Here is a 23,067-nt window from a genome sequence, read left to right on the forward strand (position 1 = left end):
TTTAGTATCTGGTTGCAGCTGGGACAGCTGAGGTGACTGGGTCTCTCTTTGCATTTGGTCTTTCTTTGCAGGGTTGTAGTCTGAGGATTTTAAGGGAAGTATGAGTACAAGTTGCAAGGATTGTTGAAATCAAGGATCAGGGTCAGGCTAGTAGATGCCAACTCTTGATGAGAGGAGTGGCAAAGAACTAGTGGCCATATTTAATCTACCATGTATGCTGTTTGTCATCCACTTTTACTTATTTCCCCAACAGTTATTGTGTACATCGGGCTACATAATACATAAATCTAAAATAAGTAAAAGCAGTGGAATCATCAAAAACCTTGGCATTCTATGTTATTTCCAATTATACCTTTTTGTTTTCAGGTTTATGCTCTTACTGGGAACCCTCCTTCTGGAAATGCTTTGGCATAAAGAGACTGGTTATTATGATCCACTCAATTAATGTATGTGGGAAACACTGACCGAGAGGCAGTGGCCTTATGGTCCCTTCTCTTTGGGAGACAGTAGAACAAGCTAGTTTGTCACAGATAGGCCCATTGAATCTGCCAGTGATTTAGAGTTAGATCCTTGATCTGAAGCTGTTTTGTTTACTACATTTTGAAAACTTGATGTGATGTCAGTATATTAAAATAAAACTCCAGCCCCCTGGTCTTAGCTCCATGGATGACCTAGAACAGTGATCCGTAGTCCTGGTGAAACACGGGAATCACTTAGACAGCTTTTTAAAAGCTAGATTGTCCAAAGATTGCCATGTAATTACTTGGGAGGCAGGAGGCGGGGCATGGGGGGGGGGGTGGAATTCAGTTGAAAATATTTTTTTAAAGCTCCCATGTAAATCTAGTGTGTATTCAGAATAGAGCTGTACTTAAAACAGGGGTCAGCGAACTGTTTCTTTAAAGGGAACTATAGTAAATATTTTAGGCTTTGCAGGCCTTGAGTTCTCAGCTACAACTACTCACCTCTGCCTCTTGGCACAAACATAGCCATAGATAATATGTAAACAAATGAGCTTGGCTGTGTTCCAGTACACTTCATTTATGGGCGTTCAACTTAGAATTTCATTAATTTTCACATGTCATGAAATATTCTTGGGTGTGTTTTTTTTCAGCCGTTAACATATGTAAAATCCATTCTTTACTCGTGGGCCATACAAAAACAGTTGGTAGGCCTCATTTGGCCCCCCGTGTCAGAGTTTGCGGACCCTGCTCTAGACCATCTCTGAGTCATCTAGAAGGTAGAGACAACACTTCCCTCCTCCACTGGAAACACTTCTTCCATGGTCTTGGAGAAGGTTTTCATCATCTTGTTTTTAAAAAACTCACCATTTTTCAGTCATTGTAATATTTTTCCTTTTAAACATCTCTATTGTGATATAGTTTATATACCATAAACTAACCCACTTTAATTGTGCCATTTGATGATTTCTAGTAAATTTATAGATTTGTGCAATCATCACTCCAATCCAGTTTTAAAACATTTTCATAATGCCCCAAAGATCCTTGTGACCATTTGCATTCATTGTCTTTTCCCACCTCAGCCCCTGGGCAACTAATAATCTGCTTATTGTTTCTATAGATTTGCCTTGTCTGGACATGTCATATACCTAGAATCATACAATATGTAGTCTTTTGCACTTTTCTCCTTTCAGCATACTATTTTTGAGTTAATCCATGTTGTATCATGCATAACTAATTTATTCCCTTTTATTGCTACATAACGTTCTATTGGAGGGGTATACCTCATGTTGTTTATCCATTCACTCATGGATTATGGGGCTATTATGACTAATGCTGTGAGGAAATTCCTCCCCATTCCTAGTTTATTGAGAGTTTTTATCATGAAAGAATATTGGATTTGGTGAAATCTTTTTTCTGCATCTATTAATATGATCATACTTTTTTGTCCTTTTTCTACATAATGCATTAGTTGATTTTCAGAAGTTATAAATCACACTTAATCATGGTATATAATCCTTTTTACATGTGCCCGGACTTGGCTTGTAATATTCATTAAGGATCTTTGTGTCTATATTCCTGAGGGATATTGGTCAGTAGTTTTCTTTAATCATTATTTCTTTGGGTAGTGTTGGTATCAGGGTAATACTGACCTCGTAGAATGAGCTGGGAACCATTCCTTCCTCCTCTGTTTTCTTTTTCTTTTCTTTCTTAAAAAAATTTTTTTTTTATTGATTTCAGAGAGGAAGGGAGAGAGAGATAGAAACATCAGTGATGAGAGAGAATCATTGATTGGCTGCCTCCTGCACACCCCCTACTGGGGACCAAGCCTGCAACCCAGGCATGTGCCCTTGACCAGAATTGAACCCAGGACCCTTCAGTCCATAGGCCACACTCTATCCACTGAGCCAAACCAGCTAGGGACCTCCTCTGTTTTCTTAATGAGTTTGGGAAGAATTGGTAGCAATGAATTCTCTCAATATTTATTTCTGGGAATGTCTTTATTTTGCCTTCATTTTTGAAGGGATAGTTTTGCTGGATATTGAATTCTTGGTTGACAAGAATATAGGAAGAGCTGGGGACCTTTCCAGCCTTGCACATGGCACAGTCTTCCAGACCCCAGGGATATATTGGAGCTGATTACAACCCACTCTGGCTGTATCACTTCCCAGATCCCCCTGGTAATTTCTGCCTTGTCAGCTAATCTGTTTGTCCCAAACAGCATGTCAGCCTCTCTGTCATTCCCCATTCTTTTGCTTCTGGAATTGTTGCTCTTTCTGACAGTGCCCAGAAGCATAAAGTTTTGCTGTGCCCTGCTCCAAATCTAATGCTCTTCCTTTGACAGCAAATGTGCAGGTTTTGCCTGGCTGGCGTGGCTCAGTGGTTGAGTGTCGATATATGAACCAGGAGGTCATGGGTTCCATTCCAGGTCAAGGCACATGCCTGGATTGCAGGTTTGATCCCCAGTAGGGGGCGTGCAGGAGGCAGCCGATCACGGATTGATTCTCTCTCATCATTGATGTTTCTGTCTCCCTCTCCCTTCCTCTCTCCAATCAATAAAAATATATATTAAAGACAAACAAATAAACAAAACAAAACTGCAGGTTTTCATGGCTTGCCTCACCCTGGTAGAACTACCAACTGGCAGTTGTGAGAGGGGAGTGTGAATCAGAGGAGGGCAGAGTGAGTAGCCCCAAGCTAAAACACACCCCCCCACTGTTCTTGCCTGGGCTTCAATAGTTTTATTTGAATAAATGCTTCCAATTTGCTATATGCCTTTGCTCCATTTCCAGAGTCCAAAAACAACTGTTTTTGACAATTTTTTTTTTGAGTTTTGTCTTTGTCCTCCTTGGTCTACCAATGTGAGCAGGCTGACCTGAGCACTCCTGATACCAGGTATAAAAAAGATAGGAAAAAAAGACTATTGCGTCCAGGGGACCAAGCAGGAACAGGCGTCAGTTTCCTGTGCCTCCACATACCTCCCATTCCCAGGCAGGCTGTTCTTTTGGTCTTGGCATTATTTATGGCAAAAATGGGACCAGCAATAGATGTGACAGTGACTTCCCGTTCCAGTCCCCAGCACTGGCCCAGGGGACATCTGAGAGTCAGTGGGTTTGGGTCTTAGAAGTAAGTGAAAAGTGAAACCCACTAATCCCACATCATGATCACAGTTCAGTCTCTCCTGCCCCCCATTCTTTCCTGCAACTCCCCTATCTTCCTCCCAGTCAGCCATCACATCAAAAGTGGGGTCAGTTCTCATTGAGCATTCATTCCTGAGACCCTCTTGTAAAAAGCAGGAGCCTGGTTAATAAAGCAAGTATTTAATTTTAATTGAGGAGGCTAAGTTTAGCAATAGCATGCAGTAAACTGTTTTTTGCTTACAACAATATGATTGTTTTTTTCCCCTTTATTTTCCTAATTAGAGCATTTGTAGTTCATTAATAGGTTGACTTGCTCGCCTTTCCTCATCCACCAAACAGAACTTTTAGAAATTCATACAGCTTTGCAGAGGAACAATCTATACTAATAATGGAGGAATATGTAAATTGTCTGGGACGCTGTCACAGTAACAGTAATGACCAGCAGGCTGCCTGGGGCGACAAGGCCGGCAGGGGGGGTTAGTGAGGGACGACTAAATGACTGAACAGCAGGCTGCGTGGGGTGACCAGGCTGGCGGGGGAGAGGCAGTTGGGGGCAACCAGGCTGGCAGGGGGGCAGTGAGGGGTGACCAGGCCGGCGGGTGGGGGGGCAGTTAGGGGCGACCAGGTCAGCTGAGGGGACAGTTAGGGGCAATCAGGCTGGCAGGCAGAGGCAGTTAGGGGTGATCAGGCTGACGGCGGCGGGCGGGGGGGGGGGCGCAGTTAGGGGTGATCAGGCAGACAGGCAGGTGAGCAGTTAGGAGCCAGCAGTCCCAGATTGTGAGAGGGATGTCCCAGGGATTGGGCTTAAACCGGCAGTCGGACATCCCCGGAGGGGTCCTGGATTGGAGAGGGTGCAGGCTGGGCTGAGGGGACCCCCCCCCCCGCATGAATTTTGTGCACAGGGCCTCTAGTATGTATATATGTGTATGTGTGTGTGTGTGTGTGTGTGTGTGTATATATATATATATATATATATATATATATATATATATATATATAGACAGCAGTGCACCTGCAGTTCAACTAGCGTGACTAGCTCATATATCCATTTAATGCAATTGGCACCACATATAGGTGTGGGCAAAAGTAGTTTTATAATTATTTATATGGAAAAAGACATACAGGTAATGATTATTATAGTAACTTTATTAACTCAAAAGAGTAAACTCTGTGTTCCACATACAACTATAAGCCTACTTCTGCCCACCCTGTACATGGGTTGTGTGTTTCTTTTGGCAAAGTTACAACTTACGGAAATTGAGTATTCCAAGGCACCGTGTGGTGGGTTAGCCATAACAGGTTGCTAATGAGGGAATCAAGACACAGGCAGACGCTGCCTTAAATAGGAGCTTACATAAGCCCCCTTAGTCAGTGCTGGCTCTACACAATTGCATTTCTTAGGAAGCAAGTTGTACACTGGGTTTTCCTTCTGAAAAGCAATGCTGTCCCCCTCAGGAGGGGCATGCTGTACAGGCAGGAACCGCATGGAGAGGAGAGTGTCCCTTTGATTGTTGCTGTGCTTTTAATGTCATGCTAAATGGAACAGCACTTTGCAATCTCTCAACCACAGCAGTTTCCTCTTCTCATTCAAATCTAAGCATACAAACGTTTCCCTAACGACCCTTTGAATCCAGAATGTTTATCTGGCAGACCTGTGCATGCTGAATTCTGGAAGGAAATCTAGCTTCTAAAAAACACCTTAGAACATTGTGTCCAGGCTTGCAGTCAAGGAAATCAATTCTCATGTTTCCCCACACATTTTGTTTTCCAGGCAGTTTTTCTTGAATTTTTTGTGTGGAAGAGGTTAGACTGGTGCATGTTCGTGGAAAGGAATGGTAGCAGGAGACTTAGGGATCCCAGCTCCCCCCTTCCCATTTCCCTGATAATATTTACTTTATGCATTTTATCTCAATCTTACTTCAGAAAGGATTTGAAGTGGCTTAATGATGTCACTGCAATTCAACTAGAAGAGCTAGGCCAGTGATGGCGAACCTTTTGAGCTCGGCGTGTCAGCATTTTGAAAAACCCTAACTTAACTCTGGTGCCGTGTCACATATAGAAATTTTTTGACATTTGCAACCATAGTAAAACAAAGACTTATATTTTTGATATTTATTTATATATTTAAATGCCATTTAACAAAGAGAAATCAACCAAAAAAATGAGTTCACGTGTCACCTCTGACACGTGTGTCATAGGTTCACCATCACTGAGCTAGGCAAAGGGTAATAGTGGAGAAACAAGATCAACTGGTATTAATCACTCTGGAGTGCATCATTGGAGATTCCCATCGTTCAAAGCCCATTTTCCTCCCGTGTTCTGGGAATTCAAGCAAGAAGGAAAAGTGTTGAATCTGGATACTTGATCTGGATGGTTGAGGCACGGGCTTTGCAGAACAAGATCAGCCACCACACTCTCATTCCTGGCCTGACCCTCTGGATGTTTCCAGATTGGGAGTTTGAAGTCACCCTTCCATTGCTAGTTGAGGTGCCTAATGTCAGAGGGCCACCACACAGCATCTTTTAGTTCAATTGCATTATGTCTAGGTTTGTAACTAGCTCCTTCAGCAAGGCACCTTTTCCCTATTCTGCTGTGAGATAGGTACTTCTCATCATAGCTGTGGGTCACCCTTAGTTGGTGCTAGAGGCTAAGACCAGCAGGTCATAATTATGCAAGAAGTCCCTCAGAAGCCTGATGGACTTTGATATTCAGCAGGGCTAAAAATCTGCATATTATTACCTGCTGCTGGTTGAACAGCTGAAGGCAATTCCCCTAACCTGATAATCCTTTATTGTTTACCAAACCTTACCATTGAGGTCTGTTTGCTTTGCTAAAGGGCAAATGTGTATTGTAGTAAATAAAAAGCCGTGGGTTGGGAGATTCAGAGAGCTTCTCCACTAGAGGGAAGTGATCTGCCTGGTTCCCCCATGCCTTCCAAATTTATATTTCTTGTCTAATGTATCCGTTTATGTCGCAGCCCCTTCTCCAGATCCTGAACCCTTGCTGCAAAAGACTGTGGCAGGTGGGATTAAAAAGACTGAAAGGCATGTCCTGGCCAGTGTGGATCAGTGGTTAGAGTGTCAGCCCGCACACTGAAGGGTTGAGGGTTCGATTCCCAGTCCAGGGCATGTACCTATATTTTCACATTTTCCTACCTACTTGCCAGAGAGAAATAAGAAAACTAGTAAACTACCCCAATTTGAATGCCATATTCCTCTTACTTACGTTATGATAGTAAATGTAAGGAGCAGAGAAAATGGCTTTAGGATCAGAGGCGAGAAATTGAGACTAATGCGCATTGCCTGACTTCACTTTTACTATAATTTGATACGATTTTGTAACAACTGTGAATATTAGGCAGGTAATAGCATTGCGATATAATAAATGTGCCCACATCTGTAATTTCTCTATAATATTTAGGATTACCAAGGAGGATTTACAGATTATATAGTCTATAGATAATAGTGTATGAAGATAGTATTGATTGTTACACTTTATTTATAAGTATGATTCAGATTCTAAGTCAAATAGAAAACCAATGGAAACATCTCTAAAATTCATCTCGGAGAAGGTTCACATGGAATCTGTTGTCTTTGCAAGAAAGAAAGCTGCACCTTCAGGGACATGGGCCAAAAAGCATGCTGATTTTGAAAGACGTTCTTACTCCTTATGACAAGCACCCCGTGCTGTCTGCATGGATGGGGCTCCTGGTTGGGAATAAAACAGGGTCAAAGGTTTTGCTACAGTTTATCATATTACACCTATGAAAAACTCATGAGCCATCTTTGAACATAAAGCCAATTAAGAAATTTTAACAAATGCATGATTTCCACAGCGTAGGGTGGAGCAGCACTGGCATTTACAACCCTCCTGAGCAATCAAGTGCCAGGAAAAATGTAACTGACAGCCATAGGTCAACTGCTATTTCTAAGCACTAATCACCTAAAAGCACAGGATCAAGTATCTTCCTTTCTAGGACTGTTAGCAACAAATTGTTGGCAACATGCTAAACGTCAATTAGTTCTTATAATATCTTATATTCATACAAGCAAGACTTGGTGACTCACAAAGACAATTTGGAATAAATAGGGATATTCACCCTGGAATTTTCTCTTTTGATGGCAATAATTATGAACAACACCGGTTTCTTCACTGAGGTGGTAATTTTTGGCAGTTTAGTTCTTATTCAGAATGTACTGGGGATGTGATTATTTTTGGTACTGCTCTCTTTCCCAGCATGTAATGAACGATTCCCATATTATCTTCTTTTTTATTGGGTGAAAATAGCACCACACCAGCAGAGGGATGTGCTTTTGAAGTATTACTGACACAAAATGACTTTCACATGGAGTTAGACTTTAACTGATAGGATTCGGAGTTGCTTTCAAAAGTCATAAATGTTATTTAAAAAAAGAAAGAAAAAAGTCATAAATGTTGGCGTTTGGGACTTCCTCATCATGCAGGAAAAAAATAAGGTAATAAATATACTCTTAAAAGTACCAAATCCCTTTTCCTCTCACATCGATGTTTCTATCTCTCCCTCTCCCTTCCTCCCTCTCTAAAAATCAATAAAAAACATTTTTTAAAAAGTGAGTGGTAAGCACTGTAAATATTGGGGCGTCGGCACTGTGGCATTTGGCTGGTGTCTTCCGCAGAAGTCTGTTTTATCTGCCTGTCATTGGGTGGCCTTGGGGCTGTGCAAAGTGAGTTGCAGCCTCTCCCTGATTAAATGCATCTTGTCTCGCTTACGTTGTAAAAATACCTGTGGACACTGTGCCCCACCCGGGATGACGATTCTCAAGGCCGTATGTTTGTGTTGACATAAACAGTCTTCCCAGAAATTGGGCCTAAGCCTGGCCACATGCTGACTGGGAGCAGGACTTCTCAGAGATCACCGAGAAATTACACCGGGAGAGGAGGAGGCCGCTGTAGAGACGGCCCGCGGCTTCATCGTACATGCGTGTTGACTGCTGACTGAAAACAAACTCATAACTACGGAATGCTCAAGGCCTAAAGTTTTTCATGCACTAGAGTTTTATGGAGCACGCAACCCAGATTTTTAATGCGTTCGTCCCTCTTGGGATTTGCAGTGTTATTAAAACTAAGCAGCTCGCTTGCCCAATACGCTCAGGTGGACAACCTTTTGTCACACATTCTGCCCGTGGAGGATTTCACGGTGTTTAATAGGTGACTTTTCAGTGGCAAATATATTGGCAATTGGTTAGATTTTCAGATGAACACGGCCCCCCAGAAACGCCTTGCCGCCTGTAATGAGTGTCCACATGACACTTTGGTCATGAAAAGTAACATCAGTGGTGAAAAGATTTTTACAAGATCTGTTTCGAGTATTCAGGGGAAGCGGGTTGCTGTGGTTGGTGCTGGGGAAGCAAAGGTGAGCCCAGAGAGTTCACGCTCCAGTGGGGAGGCAGAAATTAGAGACTCACAGAAGGAAGTGTGCAATTACAATTGTGGCCCAGGTAATGAAGGAGAGGGTTCCTAATGCTGCTTAGGATGAGTTTTCTTTAACAACAACTATATATATATATACATTTTTTTTTTAAAGAGAGGAAGGGAGAGGGGGAGAAACATCAATGATGAGAGAGAATCATGGATCAGCTGCCTCCTGCTCACCCTTCACTGAGGACTGAGCTCACAACCTGGGCCTGTGCCCTGACCAGGAATCGAACGGTGACCTCCTGGTTCACAGGTCGATGCTCAACCACTGAGCCACGCTGGACAGGCTAGGATGAGTTTTCTAGCAACAGAGCGTGAGGCAGGGATTCAGATGCCGATGGCTTGGTGGGGGAGTGCTCTTGGGAGAAGTGATGTGTCCAAGTGAGGCAGAGGCAGGGAAGGGTGAGGTCTCCGCTGGACCAAATTTCAGTCTGATCCCATCGGGAGCTCTGGATCATGAGTTGCACCAGAGTTGTCCCACTTAAGGCGAGGGGCTGGCCTTCTGTAGTCTCCCCAACCCTGTGCAAGACACACACTGACCTGAGTCTGACCTGGGGGTGAGGGTGTGCATGGCCATGGGTAGGGGGGGCTTTTGTAAGGCCAATTTCCCAGGGAAGGAGGGCAACAATTGAGAGAAGGAGTGCATGGAGCTGGGAGGGGCCCTGGGTGCAGCACCATTCGCATCCACTACAGAGTGTATACTACAGTGTTCTTTGTTCCAACCCTCCGGCCTCCCATGTGACTCAGAAGAAGAGCCGGGTCTCTGAAAAGGACTGCCAAGGCCTGTGGGACCTGGGGTGCACTCTGACCTTCTCTCATGGATGTCTGTGGGGCGATGCTCAGTGGCTCATGTGGCCCTTATTATTCTAGTTCCCCTTGTCTTGGCTGGACTTTCCGTTAGCTTTTCTGTTTCCACAGCACTGTCTATTTGGGACATTATTTCACATTTCATCCGCATGTGTTGAGCCACCCAGTTCTGTTGCCTTGTGTGTTTATTCCAAAGATCTATAAGCGCTCTAGAATTTGGCTTTACATGAACACTTGACATATGGTATGGCTTTTCTGGGCTCTGAAGAAATCTTTCTTCCTTCACCAAACATGATCAGAATTACTGTCTCCGTTTGAAATTGGCTCAGGGTTGAAGATAGAAAAAAGAGTCTTTGAGATCAAAATCTTTTTTTTTTTTTTTTTTAATTTCACCCCAAAGGGCTGCTAGATACGGTAGACTTCCTTATCTGGGCTGCCTCCTTACCTGTCCCAGCTGGCCTTCCTGCCCCGTGCAGGTTTGTCTCTTAGATCTCTGCTGGCTGGGCTCTTTTCACGACTGTTCTCCATCTTAATCCTTCTCTTTATTGTTGGTACCTGTTGCTTTTTTCCTCCTGGCACTCTTCACCTTTCCGAGTTCTAGTCTAGCACTCGGTTCCGTTACATAGCAAAACGAGGGAGGTTATTGAAATCTGGTTCTTTGTCCAAAGGATGCGCTGCCTCCGGCCTTACTGTCCACATGGTTGGGGTCTTGGTGCAGAGAGGCCCTCTGGGGGTGACACTGTGGTCCTTCTTTGAGATGTTTTGAGACATTTGCATCATCAGCCTGGCTGCTAGATCGGAAACACGGCCAAGTTCCCGAAGTGACAGTTTTATCTGACAAATGTCTTCTCATTTCGGGACATATGTTACTTAAAGACATACATCTAAGGACTAATTTCACATTGGAGGTTGGAACACAACAGCACATGTACTAGTACATGGAGGGCCCGTGGTGTGGTAGCCATGGGCCAGGGTGGGGGACTTCTGACACACAGGAGGAGCTCAGGCAATCAGTGGAGGTTGAATAAAACGGAACCAGTTGGGCTGGAGAATGCAAAGATCAACAAAACATGGTTTCAAAAAACTCAAAGTACTAGAAGGAGAAGTGGGCCTGCAAACACATGGTTAAGATATGGTGTAGTATGCCTTAATTTCCTCATCTTAAATCAGGGTCAAGATCTGCTTCCAAGAGCGTTAAATGGTGCATGTAAAGTGCTCAACTGAATGACAGATGTGCCCTAGCTGATTTGACTCAGTGGATAGAGTATCAGACTGAAGGGTCTGGGTTCGATTGCGGTCAAGGGCACATGCCCGGGTTGCAGGGGGCACATGCCCCTGTTGCAGGCTCGATCCCCAGCTGGGGACGTGCAGGAGGAAGCTTATCAATGGTTCTCTCTCATTGATGTTTCTATCTCACTTCCCCTCTCCCTTCCTCTCTGAAATCAATAAACGTATATTTAATAAATAAATAAATAATGACAGACGTAATGTTAGAGCACGGTTTAGTAGAGATATATACAGATCAGGGAGGAAGTAATGGATTCTGTGGAGAGTAGGGGGTGGGTAAGCTTATCCAAGAAAACCCAATAGACTCGGTGCCTGAGAGTTGAACAAGAGCTCGTGGGCCTACCATCCACTCATGATCTGTGTTGGCAGCAACACCCGTGTCTGTTGGTGGCACCATATATGTCATGTGGGATAAGAAATTGGGCTCCTGTAGACAGATTTGAGCCCCTACACTTTTTGTTAATGGAATTGCCAGTTTCATTGACAAAGGAAATTACCTAAGGAACCACTTACAACTTCGGTTAAACATTACTTACAAATACTCAATGGTCTTGATTGTGCAAAACAACAATAATTGCTAAGCATTGTGTTCCAGAAGCCTGCCAAGTCTCTTGGGGCTGCTACAAAATATTTTGGTAACAACTTTAGCTATTTTAGCATTATAAAGTATCTACTAGGAAAAACTAACCAGTAAATATTATTACTCAAACATATTTTAAAGGATGGGTGTCTTTTTAGCATTCAATTTTTTTCTTCTTGTTGCCTGAATCATGATCCTAATTACTAGGCTTTGTTTCTCCTTAAAATAGAATCTGGTTTCTGAGACGAAAATATATTAGAGTCGGCAAAAACTCCTCAACATTATTTCCCCAATAATGTCAAGCTCATAGATAAGAAGATATGTCAACTTCATTTTCCATAAGCTGGGATTGTCTAGAATAATATAGAAAAGCATCTATTAAGATGATGAATGTTTTTTTTTCTAGGTGCCATCTGAGGCTTTTTAATTTTATTTGGGGGATAAATGGGTATTAAGTGTTTCAACAAATTTTAGAAATATTTAAAACCTAAGGCAATCATAGAAACTTATTTCTTCAGAAATCTTTTTGAAATTTTCCTTTTGACCAGGCTTAATCCATAACCAAATACCATTGCTGAATATAAACCTGAAATACAGGTTTCTGATATTTGAAAAGGTGGGCCTGGCTCTCTTTCAGCCTATCTGTGATCCATTTGCTTTTAACCCCTGCATTAGACGGCTTCAGGAAAAGGTGAAATAGCGCTGCAGTAGAAGAAAGAAAATCTAAAACAAAACGAAGGGTAGCAGTAGTTTCCTGGGTCAAAACTATCTCCTTGGGATATCAGGCATATGTGTGCCTGTTTATACCTCATTGCCGTATAACGTAATTTTTAACCCTAAATTTTGAGTAATGAGGGTTACTGATTATAAATGTTCTCCATCACAAATTATTCTGTTTCGATTGTTATGCTAGACTGTTTGGCCCTGCTGATTATAGTTCCTAAAACTCCCCTGCTGCATCACCTAATGCTTGACCTATTCTACTTATGTATTCAAAACTAGCCGACAGCCTGCGACTGGGCCCTGCCGGAGGGCTGGGCACGCAGTGGTGAGTCACCCACACCAGCCCCTGCCCTCCTGGAGCTCTGATGGAGACAATGCACACGTAAACAAATGAATAGATATGTAACGTCATTAATTACATGTTGTGATAAGGGCAGGGACAGAAAGAACTAGAGCTCCAAGAGAGACGTTATGTATAGGGATGCGTTCTCTACAGAGCATTTGAAAACATGAGCCTCTATGTCCCTTGATTACCCAATATAAGCTCCACATGAGAAATTTAATGTAGAATTGGGTTCTGGGAAGTGTTACCTGTTGTGAGAAAATGGTGAACTGCCTTCTTTGTGAAACTGAAAATTCCATAACATACCCTTTTTCCTCTTTTGCTGTGGTTTTTAGGAAGCTTGGAGAGAACTTTGATGCCCAGTGAAAGCATTAAAGTGTCTTTTCTGGCCCTGGCTGGGGTGGCTCAGTTGGTGGGGCATTGTCGGTGCACTGAGGAGCTGCTAGTTCGAGTCAGGACACGTGCTCGGGTTGTGGGCTTGGTCCCCAGTAGTGGGTGTGCAGGAGGCAACCGGTCAACATTTTCTCTCACATCAATGTTTTTCTCTCTTTCCCTCTAAAGATTGACTTGAAAATCTTTTAAAATAAAAAAAATGAAGTATCTCTTCTGGTCAGTATATTTGTGCAGCAGATGAGCTGAAACACCCCCTGGCTCCTGTACCCCCATCCCAAGGATGTGCTTGTAAAATAGTAGGTGGTTCTGGGGCAGTCCGGGGCCAGCCTAGACAGACTGGGGACACAGGCCAGAGCAGAGATGTTTGAAGGGGAGTGTATAAAAGGAAGTTTTTCAGCGTGATGTGCCACATCCCTCACACCTCCGCTTCCGCACAAAGCTCTCAATAAAATCGACATTCCTCTCTGGGGTTTGCTAGGAATTGGATTTGTGGTTTGGAGATGCATCCACGTGTTGAGGCTGGCCTGGAACTGGCTGTAGAGTTAGAGCAGATGCCTCCTTCTGGTTATGTTTGGTTCCTGACCTTTTTTCAAATCTCTTTTCTTTTCCTAGTTTGTTGATTTTATTGTGTTTATATATTTTATAAATAAGAACATTGGTGATAACTACAAACAAACCTAAGGCAATCATAAAAACATATTTCAAATGAAAACCTTTGCTCTGGTACCTACCAGCAACACCCATGGGCAAGATGCTTAGTAGTGGGTGCTGCAGGGTCCTGCCCAGGTCACCTTTACTTGTCCAGGACACCCATAGTCCAGGGTGTCCGAGTCTGGGCTGCTGATGGCTCCCAGCTGCTCCCAGTTCAGAACAATTTTTCTCCTGAGAGATTACACCCTCTTTGGGTCGGGGTGGAGTGGCTTCCCACTACAGGACCAACTAATAATAGGGTACAAAGGCCATCTTCTCTCTTCAGAGTGGGACCTGCTCTGCAGGACAACCCATGCTCCAGAGCTCCCCTAGGGACCAGACCACAGCTCTGCTCGCCTCCTTTTTCTTTTCTATTCTGTTTCTCTTCCTTCCCTTTGTTCAAGAGCACGCCTGCAATAAGTCATATACACGAGATTCCCTGTTCTCTGGGCTCTGCTCTCTCGCCCTTGCTCACTGTTTCCCAGTTACCTGTCCACTAACTGGTTCTCCAGCACAACAGGCTTTCTTACCTGTAAAGTGAAAAAAAAAGACTTAAAAACAAGTATTAACTGTTGTTATGAGCTAAATCCACATCCCACGACTAAAGAAATGCTTAGAAACTGAAACCTTACTGAAAGATTTCAGTGTCTTGTTATTCATTCTGATGGTTCTAGTCATCATAACCCAATAGATGACACAGTCTATTGCTAAGTGGTCATCCTTTCCCCCCATTTCTATGTGCAGGGCTGCCCCCTAGTGGAATCTGAATGAATGTTAATTGAGGATAGTAGGCTATGGAATAAAACTCCTGTAGCTAGTGAACTGTATGAAGATTAGTCTGTCCAAGCTCCAGTCTCAGCAAGCTCCTGGCAGCCTCCAGTATCACTGGCAGCTGTACTTTCCAGTGGGGGTGACCTTAGTGCCCGAGAAGGAAATCTCTCCGTATGGGATTATGCCGAGCTGTCTCTTGTTTCATGGAACTGTCTCCAGAAGTTTCTACATCCTTGGCCATTTAAGAAACTGTCTGATGGGTCTGTCCATTGAGCACATCCCTCTCCCATTGTGAGTTTATAGGCAACCACTTTCAAAAATTTTGCCAAACGCATATATCAACTTTGTTGCTATTTACTTAATATTTTCCTCTTAAACATCTCACTTAAAAATATTAAATAGCACTTCGACTAACTCGAAGCATTTACATCTATGAAATATCAGGCTCACTATGTTTGTTAAACTTTTTTCCTAATACGTATTAAAACCAAAACGTAACTTAATATAAAAAATGCTTAGTCCTGCACCACCCACGTTCGTCTGGTCCATCAGCAGTGGCCCACGTGCCACACCCTGGGAAACACCACCAGAGGAATTTATGAAAATTAAAACAGAAATGCAGACGCTTCCCATGTGTTCCAAGTACTCAGATCCAGGGTAGGAGGAAGGAGAAGGTAAGCTGCCATGTTTCTAACCTAAAAGCATCGTCAGGAAAAATGAACAAGGGTGTATGATTTCCACCTGTGAAACCTCTCAGGAGACCAGTCATCACAGTGGTGGGCTGCCCAGGATTGTCTGTGCGGATGACCGGCCACATGGGAAGGCCTTTTGTGGATAAACAGAGGAGGGTGAATGGACTTAGGCTGAGCTTTCAAGAAGAGAGAACATGTAGGAAAACCTCAAAGAAAAAAAGACATGGCATTTTCAAAGATCAATAAGAAATGGGACAGGCTGTGTGGTTGACGCATCATACGAGGAGGGGGTGCGTTTGGAGGCACACGGGCTATGGGGCTCCTGTTATATCTTATGGGGAAAACTGGAATCTGTAAAGCATGTTAAGCAGGTGGGTGATCCAATCAGATTTTCATACTCGAAAGGACTTTCCTGCTGTAGTTGGAAGAAGAGATTGGGGAAGAGGAAGAAGTTTAGAAAGAGGCTGTTTCCTGGTCTCAGGAGAGATGAGGCCAGATTGGACTGGGGGTGGGTGAGGGCAGAGCAAAGATGGAGACAAGTGAATGAATGCCAGGTACTTTGTATTTGGACGATATAACGTATAGAACATGGATTGACCATGATGTGCAAGGAGAGACAAGACCAAGAAAATGTCCTGGATCTGGCTTTAGCAGGGGGTGGATGGAGGGTCCATTCACTGAGCCCAGAAGCTTAGGGAGGAGCAGTTTTGCAGAGACTGATCAAATACGGTGTATGCAGTCCTGTGTATCAGGAAACAGAACTCATAAAGCTCGAGGGATTCTGTAGATTGCGTTCATAGAGCTTTTTTGATCCCCAAAGACTTTCCTTCCTAGATGTTTTATCCCATCTAATTTAGTGTCTGTGAAATATCAATAGAAGCTGGTCCGTGGCCGACACTGTCCTTGTATTGTTTACAGATGTCAGAACCGCTGATGACTTAGCTCTTCAGTTCTCAATCCGAGGGACCGGATATCGACATCTTCATGCCTTAGGACAAAAACCCTGTCCTATTTCCCTGTAAATGTTTTGTTCATTTGTTCAAAGTGTATGCATATAATAGTTTACCTCATAGAATTATTAGTTGGCCTGATGTAGTCTCCCCTTTTAATACTGATTCGCCTTTCTCTACTACCCATCAAGCCACAGATCTGTACTGGAGACTGCTGTGCAGGGCAGTCAGCCCCGCTCACGTACTGGCAGATGTGTAAGCCAGCCCAAGCACCAGAGGCTAAAGCTGCAAACGCTCCCTGAATTGTCGTGGAAAGATGTTTATGATATGTTGTTGATAAGTGAAAAATGAGGTTATAAAACCATATGTAGATTTCCAGTTCTAATAGGAGGGTGGGATGAACTAATGTGACCCTTCTTTGTACTAGAAGCACATAAAAATACTAACAAAATATAAGGTTTAATATAAGAAAGAGAAAATATTTGCAAGTCATAAAACTGATAAGGGATTTGTGTCCAGAAGACATTTAAAGAACTCCTCCAACACAACAATAAAAAGATGAATAAGCTACTTTTAAAATGGGTAAAAGATGGGAATAGATTTTTCTTCAGAGAAGATGTACAAATGGCCAATAAGGATACGAAAAGATGCTCATTATTCATCATTAGGGAAATGCAGATCAGTCCCACAATGAGAGAACACCTCATCCTCCCTGGGGTGGCTGTCGTAGAAAAGGCAGACAATAGCAAGTATTGGTGAGGAGGTGAAGAAATTGGAACCCTCAGATATCGCTGATGGGGATGTAAAAATGGTACAGCCATTTGGAAAACAGTCTGGCAGATTTTTAAAAATTTAAACATAGCATTACCACATGACCCAGTGACTTTACCCCTGGAATTTAAAAGCTATATCCACACAAAAACTTATATATGAGTGTTCATAGCAGCATTATTAGTAATAGCCAAAGAAAAGGAACCGCCCAGATGTCCATCAGCTGATGAATGGACAAATGACATAGGGTATGTTAGCGGAATATTATTTGGCAGGAAAAAGGAATGAAGTGCTGATACATGCTACTGCATGGATGAGCTTTGAACACATGCAAAGAAAGAAGCCAGACACAACAGGCCACATGTGGTGTGGTTCCATTTATGCAGTACATGTCCGGAATAAGCAAAGTCATAGGACCAGAAAGGAGTTGGTGGTTGGCAGGGACTGAGGGGGCGGGCGATGGGGAGTGACTGCATAATGTGGGCTTTCTTCTGGGGTTGATGAAAATGTTCTGGAATCAGGCAGGGGTGGTGCCTAGCACAACTTTGTGAATATACTAAAACCCACTGAACTGTACAATTGAAAGGGTAAATTTTATGGTATGTGGATTATATCTAAATTTTTTAAAAGTTGGCAGGAAAGGTAAGAAAGGGAAATTCCCCAAGGGTAGAAGTGAAGAGGGAACTTTTAAAAAATATATTTTTATTGATTTCAGAGAGAAAGAGAGAGGGAGAGATAGAAACATCAGTGATGAGAATCATTGATCGGTAGCCCACAACCTGGGCATGTGCCCTGAACGGGAATCGAACCATGACCTCCTGGTTCATAGATTGATGCTCAACCTCTGAGCCACGCCAGCTGGGCATGAATTTAAAACCAGGGGGATCAGTCTGGTCAGACGGGGAACGCCAGGGCCGCGGGCTCTGCGGGCTAGCGGCTGCAGCATTCATTTCGGCATGGGGCAAGAGAGGTGGCCTGTAGCCTTCGGGGGGGAAGCAGCTGAAAGTGAGATACTGCATAAAGTTTGGAATAAAACACGTAAGCTCAAATAAGCAACATTTAGAAAGAAAAGGGGGACAGAAATACAAATAATTACTAATATAGCCGAGGTCTTAAAGTCAAAAGAAACATATGAACCACTTTATGCCAACACACTTGAAAATCTAAACAAAAAAAGACAATTTTCTAGGCTTCAAAATTAAAACAGTATGTATAATATCATCTCCTATGAGGGCAGAGGAAAAAGCGGGGGGGGGGGGTGAAGGGGGGGAGAGAGAGAGGAGATACATAAATAGTTCAGAGTAGTAGAATACAGGGAATTCTAACATTTCCCCTTTTGCTTACCTGCCCCATGCCTAATATGTCAGGCAAAGGTTACTCCTACGTACACAGCCTCTGTTTACCATTTAGGTCATGGATTTCGTGAGTTTTCTTTTGGTCAGAGGCCCTGAAGAAGAGGGTTGTCTTTTAGGCAACTCTGAATCACCACTGCTTAGGATTTATTCACTCACGTTGATTTGAAAGCTTTTAAGATCCCTGGGTGCTTCCGTTTCCAGGGTTGCTAAATAGGGCCAGCACCGCATCGATCATATTCCCAGCAGGGCTGTCGGGAGGATTAATGTTTTAATACAGTAACATAACAACACCATCTCCTCCTTTAAAAAGGTGTTAATTAAGTTCAAGGTTTTCTTTTTTGAGGTTGTACTTAGTTTTATAGTGATAATACGTATCTCAGTCTAGTGTCTGAAAGGCAAGCAGCAGGGCGTTCGTGCTTTCTCACAGAAAATGTGACGTACAGAAGCACCCGGCGCTAATCCATCATTGGGGTTCCCCTCTGGCTATCATGGGAAGCAAGTGTGAGTTTTATTGTGGGGAGGGAAGGGCCTCCAGGTGGCTCGGTCTGTGGATGGGACGGGCCAGGGTAAGGATGCTCTGGGGAGAGAGCCCCCTGACCTGGTCCTCTCCTTCCTTGTCTGCCCATCCCAGCGAGATGAAGCAGAAGCTGGACGAGGAGGGCAGCAAGTGCAGCATCCTCTCCAAGCACCAGAAGTTCGTGGAGCACTGCTGCATGCGCTGCTGCTCGCCCTTCACCTTCCTCGTCAACACCAAGCGCCGCTGTGGGGACTGCGCGTTCAACGTCTGCAAGAGCTGCTGCTCCTACCAGAAGCACGAGAAGGTCTGGATCTGCTGCGTCTGCCAACAAGCCAGGTGAGTGGCCCAGTGGACCCCCGAGCCTCATCTGGCACCACCCACCTTCCTTCAACCAGGTAGGATGAGCAGCGATGGATCAGCACACAGTACTGAGTGCAGTAGATTATCCAGGTGAGGGGCCGTTAAGGATACTGCGTGAGCATCACAGAGGGGACCACATTTCTCAACATTCATTCATTCATTCATTCATTCATTCCACAAGTACGTGTGGGAGTCTTAGGAATGATGCTGGACGCAGGAACCATGATGGTGAATGAGGCAGATGGCTTTTGGGCGGGGGGAGGGGAGGGTGGATGGATGAAATGCCAGAATGTTACAGTACTGCACCCAGCTGGTTGGGTACATTCATTGTACACGGCACTTGGCTCAAAGGTCTGTCATGGCACCACTGTGCTGCCCAACCCATGGTGGATGCCTGCCTCCAGGACAGAAACTGTCCCTGTCTTATTCAACTCCATGTGTAGCACCATACATCGCCTGGCATGTAAAAGGCACACACATCTTAGGGGCTGAATAATAGACCAGGGCCGTGTTCAATAGTAGAAAAATACATAGTATGAAGGGGGTTTCAGGAATTTTAAAGGGAAAGGGATCTAGAGAGTGTTGGAGTGTCCTAAAGAGGTTTCATGGAAGAGGAGGGGACCCTGGGTGGAACTCGATAGGAGGAATCACAGGGCATTGTTGGACAAGGGGTGACATGCGCACAGAGGACAGCTCCCCGAGCCGTGTGGCAGGCCCGGAACAGACTCTTGCAGAGGCATGTAGAGTTGTGAGGAATTTGGGTTTGTTCCTCAAGGGGTTATAAAATCATTGAAAATAGCAGTTGAAAATCATTGGAATAGCAGTTTTTAAAATACGCTGTTCTTTACTGTCCTTCAATATATCTCCCCTCCCCCCCACACACACAAGGACATATTAGTACCTACATAATTTTGTTTCTTTTGGTTTTTCTCTGTTCCTCTTCTCTGTGGTTCAGAAAAATCTCCATATTTACTAAGCAGTCAGTAGCCGTGGAGCAATACAGTCACATCCTCTCCACCCCACATCTACCCTGAGCTGCATGCGTTTACTATCAGTTACAATTAAATGACACATTGCTGTCATGAAACAGCAGAACTGCTCAGTGACGAGTGCACGGCCTCAGGGGCACATCACTTACAAATGGGAGAACAGTGCCCCAGAAGCCAGCCCTCTGATGCCAAGCCTGCGCTACTTTATTTCTACAAGGCCGTCTCAAGGAGGAGCCGAATATTGAAGAATACGTTGTGAAAGGGCAGCACATGGCTCTTCAGGCTACATTTTAAATGTCCATTTCACATTTCCACCACTTAATGAGGAGGCAGGAGGCTTAGGTAATCCTATGTAATAGTCCTGTATTGTTTCAGCGCCAACATTCCATGGCAGTCCCCAAGTCTCAGAGGTAGGACATTGGGAAATAATGGACCACACGTCGGAGCATACCTGGAAAGACATCCAAATAAATGTTCATTTGTTCCAGTTATTCTAAGAAAAGGGAGGGTCATTGAGGAGTTTTCCACATTCGGCGCGTCTGGCCTAGTTAGAACACACCGAGAGTGGCTTCATCAGAATTGGCAGAGAGAAGTTTCTGAGGAGAAGTTGGGAATTTTGCTGTTTTAATCCTGAATGCTGTCTTGTGGGGGCATCTCAGAAGTCTTGGGATTATTATTGTCTGAAATCCAAGGGGGACGGAAAAGTTGGGCTCGTTTCCGGTTTTTCTATGTTATTCAAGTTCATCATCAGAACCTGTCCAGGAAAGAAATCCCTAGGATACATGTGGCAGATGTTTGCTTCTTGACATTTCTCTTGAAACTGATAGAGAAGAATGTCCAGGTCAGTCTGACAGTCTTTGCATTTTGCAGGATGTCTCAGAGAAGTCTGTTTCATATGTGTAGTAACAAGCTGTCCAACCCCCAGCATTACACAAGCATTTAAGGCATATTTTGACTTGAATCAAGTATGGAAATTTTCAAATAAATAACTCTAAAAACTTGCACAGTTTTTTGAAACGGGAAAAAAACAACAACAACACAGTTTACAACAGATTGTTTAGACTTTAAATACTGATCTTACGTAGTAAAAGCCGGTGTCATGCTGGGGGATAGTGCTATGGGGCACTCTGTACCCCGTCCACTGTGTCCGTCAGCTTCTCTGCCCCTCGTGCAACCTGAAACTCGCCTCTTGGTTTAGAAGTGATTTACTTCAGGTTTTAGTCCTCAGGACATTCTCTCAGCATATTCATATTCAAGCAATTGGATTTAAAATGTTGTATTAAGTCAGATTCCACGAAGAACTCAATGTGTGCGTGCGTGCGTGCGTGCGTGCGTGTGTGTGTGCAATCTCCGTGAAACCGTGGAGAGCGGCTCTGAGAAGGTGCAGAGATGACCACTTTTGTGAGGTCACTTTCAGGACCATGTTTCACTCCCCACAGCACGCGATGTACTTCTCCTTTCCCATGAAAATCAGTCCTACATTCGCTGCATTGGTTTCATTCCTAGCGGTTTATCCCCTGGCTACCATATGCATGGTTTTTGAGATACTGTGGAGCCATGAATAATTATAAAAATGTTTGTCCACAGATGATTAAGGAGCTAGGAGTTGAGGGTAGATGTTCCTGGGAAAATATTAACAAGTTGCATCAGAGGTAAATAACTGTGTGAGGCGCTTGGGCCTGCCTCTGGGGTAGCTCTAAATGAGAGACTTGCATTAGAAATGCAGGGTTCATCAGGGAAGACCCTGGGCCTACTCACTGGAAAAATGGTGGTGTCTCTACCTGCAGCTTTCTTCCTTTGCATCTCCATGGAAAAGAGCTTGTATGTCTTAGTGTTCTAGGTGGTTATTTATTAGAGGAAAGCATTTTTCTTTTAAATGGAAATTCCCTTTTCACCGTCGTTGCTGATCAGTTCTTTTGCTCTATATGTTTTGCATTAAAATGTGTTTCTTTTGTTAGTGTCAGTTTACAATTTTTAACTTTGGGGGATTAACAAACAGACGAATTTATTATGGAATAAATGATGGATTACTTATTTTTTAAAAATATTTTTTTATTGATTTCTAGAGAGGAAAGGAGAGGGGTAGAGAGAAACATCAATGAGAGAGGAAGTCATCAATTGGCTGCCTCCTGCACAGCCGTCACCAGGGATTGAGCCCACAACGCGGGTATGTGCCTTGACTGGGAATCGAACCGGCGACCTCTTGGTTCCTGGGTTGATGCTCAATTGCCAAGCCACACCAGCAAGGCCGTGTGTGTGTGTGTGTGTGTGTGTGTGTTTAGTATATTTTTATTGATTTCAGAGAGGAAGAGAGAGATAGAAACATCAAAGATGAGAGAGAATCATTGATCGGCTTCCTCCTGCATGCCCCTTACTGGGGATCAAGCCCCCAACCTGAGCATGTGCCCTTGACTGGAATCGACCCCAGGACCCTTCAGTCTGCAGGCCAACACTCTATCCACTGAGCCAAACCATCTAGGGCTGGATGACTTATGTTGGAAGTTATAGAATCAATGGAATATTACTGAATCATTCTCTTTGTCATTTTTTTTGTTATACATAAATTTATGTTCTTGACCACTTATTACACATATTCATTCAAACATTATATATAAGGACAGATGGCAGTTGCATTTTGAGGTCTTCTGCAGGAAATAAAACTTTCAGAGTGAGTCCAGCCCATACATCTCAACCATTATTATTTCGGGTCAAATTTATTCAAGAACAATGTCTCTACTTTCCTTGGGAACAAACTGTCTTTCTAGTTTTTTGCTTTATTATAAAAAT

General features: G+C 43.6%; 1 protein-coding gene across 1 annotated transcript in view; it reads left to right on the forward strand.

The window, feature by feature from the left end:
* Positions 1-23,067, forward strand: part of MYRIP (myosin VIIA and Rab interacting protein) — a 161,611-nt gene that overhangs the window by 43,424 nt on the left and 95,120 nt on the right. The window contains exon 3 of the mRNA XM_081106553.1: positions 19,046-19,267. Coding sequence (XP_080962679.1) covers positions 19,046-19,267 — 222 coding nt within the window. The remainder of the gene's footprint in view (positions 1-19,045; positions 19,268-23,067) is intronic.

This window comes from Myotis nattereri (genome assembly GCF_964212035.1).
Source record: "Myotis nattereri genome assembly, chromosome: 14".
Classification (NCBI taxonomy): Eukaryota; Metazoa; Chordata; class Mammalia; order Chiroptera; family Vespertilionidae; genus Myotis; species Myotis nattereri.